This window comes from Calidris pugnax, unplaced genomic scaffold (assembly GCF_001431845.1).
Source record: "Calidris pugnax isolate Ruff unplaced genomic scaffold, ASM143184v1 scaffold180, whole genome shotgun sequence".
NCBI classification, from domain to species: domain Eukaryota; kingdom Metazoa; phylum Chordata; class Aves; order Charadriiformes; family Scolopacidae; genus Calidris; species Calidris pugnax.
In genome coordinates, this window is record NW_015090916.1 from 2,099,595 (window position 1) to 2,111,423 (window position 11,829).

An 11,829-nucleotide genomic window follows, 5' to 3' on the forward strand; every position below is an offset into this window, starting at 1 on the left:
CAGGGCCGGAACGCACGGAAGAGGGAGGAGGAGGAAGGAGAAGGCGGACGGACCCGCAGCGCGCGGCACTTCCGGCTGCCGTTGCTAGGCGACGGCGGCGGCCATGGCGGACGCGGTGCTGGCGCGGGCCGCGCAGCTCTGGTCGCTGCTGGACGAGATGGCGGAGAACGAGCCCCAGGCCTATCGCCGGCTCCTGCGGCAGCAGCGCGCCGAGGCCGAGCGGCTCTGCGCCCTGCCGGAGCCTCACCTCTGCCTGCGGGCCCGTCCCGGGGTGGGTGCGCGGGGTTCGGGGCTTGGCCTCCAGCCCGGGTACCGAGAAGGGGGCGACGGGGCGCTCAGCCGCGGCTCGGTCTCTTGCAGGGCGTTGTCGCGGGGCCGCTGTTCATCAACGTCTGCAGCTGGAAAAGGGTCCCGGCGCCCAAGGCCCCCACCGATCCCACGCCAGTCGGTGCGGGGCCGCTGGAAGAAGTATCTGGCGAAGGAGGTAGGTGCCGAAAGAGCTGCGGCTGGCCCCGGCTGCGTTTCTTCCTGCAGCAGAGCATTGTACGGCAATCGCACACACACTCTCGCTGCAAGAGGGTGGTGCTGTGCCGTGGCCAGCTCTTGGCTTGGGGTGGGGGTGGCAAGGCAGGGATGCAGCATGGACTCTAAATAAATTCCTTCCTTTTTGGAAAAAAAAAACCAACCACCCACCCACCCAACACAAACCAAAACTGAAGAAATACAAAGTTTGGTTCCATCGCAATAATTCTGACACACAACTTATTTTTATAGACCTTTACAGTGTTATAGATATTGCATATAACCCAGATGTTCTTCAGAGGGCAGAAGAAAACCCAGAAAAAATGGAGCACTTGATACATTTGACACTCAAATTCATTGAGAAGCAATGCAACCTTACTCTTTCTTATTTGTACATCGAGCCATTCAAATTGAAAGGAAGCCTGGAAACAATGCAGCAACGTCTGAAAGGCAGGCAGATGCCAACTCCACATCTCAGTCAGAACACAAAGAAGGGTATGTAGAGATCTGTCACTTTTCTTTGCAGATCTATCAGATTCTCCAACAAATTTACTCAAGCCTCATCTCCCTAACCCCAATTCTTGCCATAAGCATAAACCAAATGCTAAATGCTTCTCTCTAAGAATTCAGAATAAGGCTAGTATTCATACCAGACATTAGTTTCACCCCACTGGCCTATCTTCATTCATCTCTGGTGTTTTACATTTGAGAAACTGTAGTGACACGGGAACAGCAAATTCTCTTTTTTCTGTATCCATAGGAACTCTGTTGGGTTTGATCCTTTGAGCTGTTAAGTTTGTTTTCTCTAACCTGAGTAAAAGGGGCTGCTGCTGTCACTAGTATTCTGAAAACAGCTTTTAACCTGTTGCCAATAAAACAAAATCACAGGCAAAGGAGAAACTGTCAGTAACAGTCTTCAGCAGACAAAATTCCTAATTACAGTTAAAACTTTTGTGATATACTTGTCAAATGGCATAACATTAATGTTCTTAGTAAGTGAGTGATATGTGTAAAAAACTTTTTTCTTGAAAGAACTGACACTTGATCAGCTGTTACGCAGTATGGAAGCCGAGGACTGCAGCAATGCTCCTGTGCTGCTGAAGGAACAAAGTGAGACACAGTCTAAAGCACACCTGATAGAGGAAATTGCCAGTACCCAAATGCCAGAGAACCTAAGTACCCCTGACTATGAAATGATCACTGTGAAGGATGCAAGCAAGAAACCACTCAAAATTGAACTCAAAATTAAATTGCCAAAGGTTAGCTCTGTTTCGGAATGTGATCTGAGAATTTCAAAGGTAAGATAGCATAAAGAGTAACTTTGTGTTTTCTGCCTAGTATCCAATTCCTAGAAATGCTCACTGCTAATTCATTGTCAAATAGTTAACCAACTATTTTCATTTTCTTGGTTTAGGATGACATAATCATGGAAGTCCCTGAAAAATACAAATTACAACTAGATCTGCCAGAACTGGTGGATGAAGAAATGACAACAGCAGTATTTCAAAAAGGAAAACGGGTATTATTTATCACACTGCCAGTTGCCAAGCCAGATCCTTAAAGACTGCATTCTGTCCAGTTCATATTCACAGATGACAGAACAAAGCAAAAGCTCAAAATGAGCATCCTAACATTTAGATGGTGATAATGTTTTTGGTTTTTTTTTATTGACCTCCTAATCTTCTTTAGAAGATGGATGTAGAGAAGAAAATCCGGAGGAACACTAGCACGGCCAAAATTAGGAAAAAAGTAAGTAAAGATTGTAATTAGTCAGGGAGTGCTTGAGTATGTTAACAGCTGTAGTAAAGAACCATGAATGCCTACATGCTTTACTACAGCATTCATTTTGCCTTAAGGTACAGTAGTAACAGTTGTGAAGCCTTTTTGCTAAATAAATTGATTACTGGATTCACATGGTTAGAGCAGCTCTCACATTTATTTAATGTGTCGTACAAGTTGCCCTGCGTGCTGCTGCTGTTCTCTTTAGGACCGTCCCTGCCGACCTTAACTGAAATAGGCTTTGCAGTTCCTGAATACACTTGACCTCACTTCTTACTGGTTTGGTCATCTCAGAATGAGAAAATGAAACAACAGACCTATTCTGTACTATTCAAAACAGCATTTAGAGATTCAAAGCTCAGGTACGCTTAGTGTGAAAGCTGGCAACAAAAACCAATCTTGGAGCACTTCAACTGGGAAAACCATCTGCATTATTTTACACTAGTACACAAAATACAAAGTAACTTCAAGGATTACTAAGAATTGCTAGAATTAATTGGAAAGGAACAAACCAAAGTGCCATTCATACAACTTCTTGACACATTTGCACTACATCCATGTTTCAGTACTGATACTCATCAGATCAGAAACGAAAACCAACAAATTTGGTTTTGAGCTGCAACTTTACAATACAGGCCTACAAAAGAGCAGTAACTCCTAGCTTTCTCCCTTCTTTTCAAAGCAACTTAGAAGGTTCATTGAAATATTGTTCAGTGGTTATAGCTGCAAGTTCAAGCTGAAATTCTATCACTGCATGAGCTGAGCTGGCCTGTTGCAGGATGCAAGCAGTACCCAAAGTCACTATCAGCACTCCAAGCACACATACTGGATAGGATTTTTTTGATTTGCAAGTGCTGCAGAGTCATTCAGAGAGGGTTTCCACAGGATAAAATATTTAGCATTCTTACTGCAGGAAGAAAGTGAAAGGTCTCTGTAGCCCGAATTTTAGGTTCTGCTGAACACTGCAGCAAGGAAACCAGGAAGATTAAAGTTCACTGCTACATGATAGTAATAAAGCATGTATTATTTTGCAACACTTGTGATTACAATTGAAGGTTAATAGGGTGAGTTTCACTATCAGACTGAGAGGCTAAACAGCTGATTGTGCTCTAGCAGTACAGGAAGCCACATATGACTGAACAGAAAAGCACCGGAACATGTTTTAGTAGTTGTCAATTCCAAACATTTAATAGAACATAGGTTCACTAGAGCAAGTCTGGAACCAAGATATTTTAGATCATTAAAGAAAAACCAAAACCTTAATGCACTTTTTTGTTTAAGCCAGGCATGAAAACCAGGTATCACAGCAACCAGACATTAAATAGTTCCCACAAAAATATTTAATTTCCACAGTATTTTCTTTCAATATCTTTAGTGATTTTTGTAGAACTTTACAGGAGACAGTACTTAATGCAATATACAGAATAACAGATCAACTTTAACCCTTCCTTTCTTTTTCTTAAACTTCTCCCCTGCTATTCAGTTCTCCTGGTCACTTTGTAATTACTACACAGTTATCCTTTTTACATTAACATTTCCATGTGGAAAGTGGAATTCAAGAATCTTCAGTACTGCACCCCTTTCAGGATACGACAATTGGGGTAACTGGACACAAGTCCAGCAAACTATTGAAGCGTTTTACATACAATATATACATGGATAGCACATTCTGCAGTTTACTGAGGCTGGGACAACATAGACAATTCAGGGAAGAACCACAGTACCAGTGACTAGCTCGGAGCTTCCTATGTTAGAATGCCTGAAAAAAAATATTCCAAACATTCACATCATCACATGATTAATATCCGCTAATGGGATTATTAGCATGTGTGATGTGCCTATATTGGGTTCCAACACACAGATTCTCTTGAACGTTCTGCAAAACAGCTACTTCCATGGCATCATAGTCTGATATTAACTTAGCAACAGGAATAGCAATTAACGAGTTTTCATACAAAAAGCACATGTAAGTGAAAGTCCACGAGAAGAGAGCACATTCCCTGTGGTATCTGAGAGCTATGACCCCACAGCTATCAGTGCTCTTTCAACCTTACTTTAAAGTGCTCAAAAGGGATCACATAGCTGAGAAGGTCCAGACCCGTGCCAAATTCCAAGAGAGATTTGGAATGTTAGCACTTGGCCTTTGAGAAACTATTCCCAGGCACTTCTGTCCCTTAGTGCAACTGCCATACTCGCCCACCCCAGCAGGAGAACAGGATAATAAGGAAATTCACCTACTAACTTGTACGTTTCAGTTACCATCTCATCTGAACTCCTGTGAAGAGATGTTCATAATTCAAATTTCTGAGAACACTGAGGTCATGAAATTGTTTGGTATGCACCCCCCTGTTCACCCGAGTTTAGAACCAGATGGCAGTGTGCATACTGCCGGGATCATTTTTAAATCTGGGATGTGTAACTCTGTTTTGGAAGAGTTTGCAAGTTAACTAACTGTATGAAAATACAGTGTAGCTGTAATATTGCTCTGAAAAGCACTTTTGCAAACTTTTTCTGTACAGACTGGTAATAACATTACCAGATAATATAATACATATTTAAAATAAAAAAGGAACTTTTTTAATAAGTCTGAACACTAAAGTCTAAATAGCTTGTTTAAAACAAAACAGTGTGACCCAGGAAAATTTTGCTTGCATGGTTACATTATAGCAGCATGGTTACTGGCTTTTCAAGGAAATTCTTGAATTCAGCAAGCCACTGCGCTCCAACTGCTCCGTCCACAACACGATGGTCACAGCTAAGTGTAACGGACATCATACTGGCCACATCAAATCTGAAAAAAAAAATAGGGAAAAAAGAGGGTAAACACAATCCTCTGCAACTCAATAATTCATCCCTTAGGTTTTCCTTAAATGCAAATTTAAGCAAGTTGTTGAAGAGGAAGAGGTGCCTAAACTGTTGTGGATGTCAAGACTTTTCCACAGCTTAACCCAACCCCTGAAAGAAAGAAACAGCCTTTCCTTAACTTGCAAAGAATTTGCGAGAATAAAAGTTTGGCATGTATCATCAGTCACTGCATTTCTCTTTAAGGTCTGTGTAACTGTACTTCTTCAGAAGATACTGAAAACAGTATGTCAACAACTAATTTTATTTGTTTTACATGATAATCTAATGGAACTAGCCATTATTTCAAAGTTTGAATTCAGAAAGTTCAGTACATGCAGAATGAATACCTACCCTTTCTCATTATCAGCTGGCACTAGCCTTTTCTCTGAGGAACCAACTGCGAGGATGCAGGCTTGAGGTGGATTGATTATGGCAGAGAAGTTCTTAATCCCATACATTCCTAAATTGGAAATTGTGAAAGTACCACCCTACAAGAAAAATACATTAATAGTCAAATTCGCAAAAGCTGTTTCATGTGGAACATGGCTGAAACATCACAAAATAGGCTTTGCTCGTTCTGAACAGGGCTTCTAAACAGAAGTCAAGGACAGCAATGTTTAACCGCAATCCGAGCTTCTCACCTGGAATTCATGAGGCTGAAGTTTACCTTCTCGGGCTTTAGTTGCCAAAGAAACTACATCCTTACTAATGGAAGCCAGGCCCTTTATATGTGCATTAAACACAATAGGGGTTATAAGCCCTGCGGGAGTACTAACCGCGACGCTGACATCCACTACGTGATTTCTGCAAGACACAAAGGAGATGCCAGTTACTCTAGTTAAGATAACCAAGAAAATAAATTTTAGAACTCTTCAGACAACTGTAACTTAATAGTAATTTTGCAACAATTATTCTACCTTGCACGCTAGCCTTAGACATAAGGTTCTTAGCATTTCAACAAAAGCCCCTCAACATGTGCATAAATCTGTTCCCCTCCCTTCTCAATATCCCAGCAGAAGGTCTGCTATTTTACCATGAACCCTCTACTGAACAAAGAAAGTTTCTGGCTTCGACCGTACCATAAACTTACTGCCTAATAACTGTGTCCATCCATGAAGAATTTGCCTCAGGCACCTTCAAGCATGCCAGAGCAGCAGCTTTAATTATGAAGTCATTGACAGAAAGCTTAATGTTATCCGAGACCTCCTGTAAATAAAGAGATTTGAGGTGTCAGTTTGTCTCTTACACATTAACTCAATTAACTTGGATAGTCACTGCCATACACCCTAGTTTAGACAAAGTCTTAGAAAACACTGACACTACTTGTAAGTATTTGAAGTGCCAAGATAATTTCAGAGGTGAATACATCTGTTTCATAATTTAAGAAGGTACAATCTTTTTTAATGTCTGGTTTTTTCCCAAGCTTGGCTCAGAATTATTATTTTGCTTAGATTTTCTACCTTTTTTACTCTTAAAAACCTTTTTACCTTTTTGCTCTATTATCCAACTGAAAGAACTGAATAACACCAAGCAGAGTACAAAGAGGCCCTCTAAGGGAAGTCAGAAATTAGTGCACATTACCTGGGTAAAAAGTCTTATTTTGTCACAGACAGTCCAGAACTGATCCACAACAGGTAGAAAAGGCACTGAAAAGACTATTTTTTCCAAGACAAAATGGCATATCACCAAAAACCAGGGTGGGCAAACTTGTGAGAGAATGCAGCTTTCCCCACACACGCACTCTCACCATGCCTAAATGCTTTACCTGATTGAGTTCTTTCCTTAGCACCAGTACTTCTCCCATGTTCACATCAATAGAAAGATAGTAGTGAGGTATTGTTTGTTTAGACTGCATCAACCGCTGAGCAATGACCTGTGGGTATAGAACAGAACCAATGAAAATAAATCCATCTGGAAAATTCATGACTGCAAATAATGATCTCGGAAAGGAATAAAATCTTCTTACCCTCCGAATGTTACTGATAGGGATATCTGTGAAGGTCCCCACTGGTGCTGCTGCAACTGCAGCAGCTGCAGGAACTGCCTCTGGTGCTGGAGCCTGCAATCAGAGAAAGACAGCATGACTCCCAGTACTATCCAAATACCAATTGTACAGAGTAATTCAGTATGTGGGACAAGTGCTGAGGCACAGCTGCCTCTTGCTTAAGAGCAGCAGATATTTCTACTCTCTACCCCAACCTCTCCAGTACCCACAAGGTTCTTTATAAGTCCTATATTCAATTATCAAATGTAGTACTCGAGTGATTTAGAAATGCAACACTGATATCCACTGCTATGAAACTCCCAGAATGGTAAATCCTGCTAGATGTTTTACATACAGCAGAGAGGTATGCAAGAGGGCACCCTCAAACTGCACTCAGCCACACCCCTTCCAACAGTACACAAAGCAACAGTTCCCATCATCTCATATAAAACAAGCAATAGTATAAGAACAGATTTGCAGCGACAATGACAGCAGGCTACTCACTCATAAGTCTGCTTATTCTTGGCTCAATAAGTCTTTTCATTCTAATTGCCTCTTTTCAGCAAGGTTAGATCTGTCGGGACTGCCTTTACCTTAATCCGTAACAATGTAGCAAGCAAATGAAAGGCTGGGAGGGCACGATTTTTTTTCTCAATGAAATACCAAAGGGACAAATAAAGGAAGAAAACTTTGTCTTTCCAACAGGTTAAGCTGTCACTGTAGCCCACAGCGTCGTAACCCAACCAATCCAGCAATAACAGTTCCATACAGTAATTGCATTTCTACAGAGCATTTCCATCACTATAATAAACAGCCATTCTTACAAATCTCAAGCCTACTCACTGGAGCAACCTTTGGTGGCACAAATGACTCCACATCTTTCTTTGTGATTCTACCATCTGGTCCAGTACCTAAAAAGGTCAAAACATAAGAAGATTTCAATTATTTGCAACAGGGCATTGCTTCTAAAGGTACCAGTTTTATTCAACAAAGAGAATCGCTTAACACAACCTCCAGTGAGGACAGCTGCATAGTCAGGCTGGTCCTCACAGGGAGGAACGAAAAGAATAGGCAAGTATGTACCTGGAGGGACAGCCACTTCATAGTGAGAGCAAAGAAACGTAAGGGCAGCCTACCTTTCACTTGGGCAAGGTCAATTCCTTTTTCTGCTGCCAGTTTCTTTGCCAGGGGACTAACCAGGATCCTTCCTTTCCGGGGAGGCGGCCCAGCTGCGGGGACTGCTGGAGTGGAAGGAACAGCAGGCTGGGGTGGAGGAGCAGCAGCAGGAGTTGTGACCACCTTAACAGAAGAATCAAAGCCATTAGCTTCAGGATCACTCAGCAAAAGCTTTGAAGACACCACAAAAGAACAGGACCACCTACTTATCAGCCAAGAGAATAGCAAAAGTAGTTACTAATCTGAAAGAATTTTCAGATTCAGAGAACATCCCCAGTGCCAGAAATTAAATCAGAGGCCTCCTGGGAAGGAGGCCAACTAAGCTGCTGAACTATACACCAAAAAAGGGTGAAAAAAAACCCCTTACGCTCCCAATTTTCGAGGATGCGGCATTAGAACTGGCACAAGCAACAGGCTGGAGAAGAGATCATAATGACTGACTACCTGCTCCAGTTTTTGGAGGGCAAACTAGCAATCACTTCTTAGGTCACCGACCACCAACACATGTGTTAGCCTTGCATTCACAGAATCATAAACATTACTGTTGCAGCCAGGGCTTCATGCAGTCAAACCAGCAGAACAGTTCAGATCAAACCTCTTAATGGTTCCCATAACTTCTCTCACATGCTAAGAACTGTCCTTACTGGTGGAGGAGGGGGAGGAGGAGGAGGAGCTTGTGCCTTCATGTCGGTTACTGCAGTGTCTTGGTAGTCAGCAAAGGCTGGAATATCAGATTCTTTCTCCACAATGATGCAGAGAGCTGTTCCTAATGGCACATCTCTTGTTCCTTCAGGCACTAAGATTTTTGCCAAGTAGCCTTCCTCCTGCACTTCAAACCCTGTAAGGGAAAGAAAAAAAAAGTGGTTTGGTGCCTGATGCAGCTGAAGAGTTCCTCTAAATGCTGCTTCCAAAGACTTGGGTAGCTAAAACCCTGTCCTATATTTAGTAGGCAAAAGAATCCTTTTCGGTGCAACTGGCAGGGAAACATCTCCACAAACAATACTAAGAAGGATCAATGAAGAAATAGAAGTGTTTTTAGGAGTGGCGATGTCTAACTTCTCATTCTGTTGGAGAGCTAACAAAACTTGTTTTAGTTGCCACATAGCTTTACGTCCTGAGCAGCTAAGAGAACAGTTGGCACAGCAGCTACTCTGGATCCTCCCCTTTTAAGGGCACCTCTTCCGTTCTCGGCTTTGGACTTGACTCACCTATTGTGGCTTTATCTGTCTCAATCTCTGCCAGTAAGTCTCCCTCACTCAGTTTCTCCCCGACCTTCTTCTCCCATCTCTGCACTGTGCCCATTGTCATGGTAGGTGACAGGGCAGGGAGAGTGACCTGTAAAGCCAGAGAATAAAAGAGAATCAGATTTGGGTAATCCAAAAGAAGCAGGAAGGCAGTTCTAACTTCTGACTAAATGAAGCCAACCTAAAAAAGTAGCCAGCCTTTAATGCACTCCTAGATATGGCTCCATTACAGCAAAGCACAACGCTGTGCTATATTGCTGGTTTGGCTTCTTTTATCAAGGCCTAAGCAAGAAAGCAAGCGAAAGCAAAAAGCAAGAAATCTATACATCTAAATAATTATTACCACTATCACATTGGAAGTGTCTTGGCAGCTGCTATCTACAAGGCTAAAAGGAAGACTGATGCAAGTCACTGAGGAAAACTGATGCAAGTCACTGTCTGGGACAAACAGGTTTGGTCCCTTTAAAGGCTATACAGACTTGTCTTCCAATAAGCACTCAAAGATGCTGTAGGTTTGCACATGCATATTGCTGTGCCACAAACACAGCACATACGCGTACAGCTTCAAAGCAGAACTGGACAGATAAGGCAAACAGTAGGAAGTAAGCAAGTTTAGTAGCTAAAACACAAGTCAGATTAAGAAGCCTTTAGTTAACTCTTTGATCAATTACTAACTTTGCATAATATCTCAGACAAATCAGTTCCCCCATCTATCATCTGTGGAATGACGTTTTCTTTTTCAGAGGACTGTTGCAGAAATACCCCAGTACAAAGTGCTCAAATACAAAACCAGTGGATGTACACTTCCATAGCTAAGCAAGGTGAAGAAATTATCCACAAATGCAACTCATTATTAGTCACTCACAAACACATCTGGTGTGTTCATCAGAGTATCACAGATGAGTTCTGCTCTGAGATGTAAGCAGGGCCTTCAGAGATCATTTGTACTTAGCACAAGGTCTTTTTATACCAGAACTGTCCAAACAATGCAAATGTAGCAGACTTTTCTAGCCTACATAACAATCCTGGAGAGACAAGTCTCTCCTCTACTACCCAGAGTGCTAAAATAATTTTCTGAAAAAAGCTTTCTGGTACTTCCCCAAACACCTGCTTTAAGCATGCAACAATTTGAGTATCACACACTCCTGCAATTATAGCTAATAACTTCCACTCCAGAGTACTTAATACAAAATGCCCTAGAGCTAGCAATGACAGAGACAGAAAAAGAGTGCAACAAGCCTTAGATCATCAGCAATGCTCTCTTACCTGCATATGTGGAGGATAAGAACTGCCAGGAGCCTGAGGAGAAGGCTGAGGTGGTGGTGAGGGAGCTGCAGCTTGAGGGGGAGGCACTGAGGCTGCAGGGGGGGCAGACGCTGCAGAATCCAGAGTATAATTTTTAAAGGCATCAACATATTCAGGCCTAGAAGAAAACAGAATCACAAAACCAGTCAGATGGCTGTCTCTAAGCCTTTCACGCAAGGTACCCAAGAAGCCCCAAGAGAGAAAATTCAAGGATTAGCAAAATACATACTTTTCTACTGTGATACATATTATGGCCCCAATAGGAACATCTCTTGTTCCTTCTGGCACCAGGATCTTGGCCAAGTAGCATTCCTCCACACTCTCAAAGCCAACTGTTGCTTTGTCTGTCTCCACCTTTGAGAGAGAAAAGATGTCATTATGGCAATGGAAAAGAACAGTGAGCTCAGAGCCTTCCAGTCTGATAGCGTAGGGTCACAACACACACAGTTCTGGAAAAATCACCCTGTGGCACCAGCTGTAAGAAAGTACACTCTCAAACAGGTTAAGTGCTGCTCCTGCTCAGAAAGAGGAAAAGCAGCAACCAGCTTTTAAAGGCCGTTAGCCACTCGTTCCCAACAGCACCCATTGGGATCCGTGATCTTGCACATAAGATCCATGTTCAAGCGAGGGCAGCCAGGGACAGAACACAGGACGCACATCCTGCCCATCCTGTGGCCCCATGATACCTCTGCTATGAGCTCCCCTTCACCGATCTTGTCACCCTCCTTCTTTTCCCAGCGTGCAATAGTGCCCATCTGCATCGTTGGGGACAGAGCCGGCAAGGCCACCTGTAAGGAATAGGGCGGTGTTACAACCAAGACAGCCCCGACAGTAGGGACCACACACACAGTGCAAAGAGAGGTCCTGTGACAAATTCAATTGCCCAGCACGGGGAAGCAAAACCCGAAGAGACAAAGTAAAGGGGCTGCCCCCGAAGCAGGGGACGCACACGGGTCTGTCCTCTGGGGGACTCCA

The 11,829-nt window shown here is 42.8% G+C and overlaps 2 protein-coding genes across 2 annotated transcripts; one reads left to right on the forward strand and one right to left on the reverse strand.

Moving 5' to 3' along the window:
* The first annotated feature begins 100 nt into the window (after window positions 1-100).
* Window positions 101-2,434, forward strand: PIH1D2 (PIH1 domain containing 2). The gene is made up of 5 exons (XM_014949610.1): window positions 101-271; window positions 361-484; window positions 775-1,017; window positions 1,555-1,820; window positions 1,937-2,434. The coding sequence occupies exons 1-5, from the start codon at window positions 104-106 to the stop codon at window positions 2,081-2,083; spliced, it is 948 nt and encodes a 315-aa protein (XP_014805096.1). The 5' UTR covers window positions 101-103; the 3' UTR covers window positions 2,084-2,434.
* Window positions 2,435-3,461: 1,027 nt separating this feature from the next.
* On the reverse strand, window positions 3,462-11,726 carry DLAT (dihydrolipoamide S-acetyltransferase; the record flags this gene model as incomplete). Its single annotated transcript, XM_014949609.1, has 13 exons — window positions 3,462-5,092; window positions 5,497-5,633; window positions 5,787-5,949; window positions 6,236-6,351; window positions 6,911-7,018; window positions 7,112-7,204; window positions 7,973-8,040; window positions 8,266-8,428; window positions 8,950-9,143; window positions 9,514-9,640; window positions 10,816-10,972; window positions 11,084-11,208; window positions 11,541-11,726. Coding segments are annotated over 13 exons (1,767 nt in total), but the record flags the coding sequence as incomplete, so codon positions are not given.
* Between the last annotated feature and the right edge of the window lie 103 nt (window positions 11,727-11,829).

Excerpts from the sequence above, each read along its gene's own strand:
- PIH1D2 (XM_014949610.1), top strand. The coding sequence starts at position 104 with ATGGCGGACGCGGTGCTGGCGCGGGCCGCGCAGCTCTGGTCGCTGCTG. Across the intron at positions 1,018-1,554 it reads CAGTCAGAACACAAAGAAGG|AACTGACACTTGATCAGCTG; the intron begins GTATGTAGAGAT and ends TTTTCTTGAAAG. Across the intron at positions 1,821-1,936 it reads GTGATCTGAGAATTTCAAAG|GATGACATAATCATGGAAGT; the intron begins GTAAGATAGCAT and ends TTCTTGGTTTAG.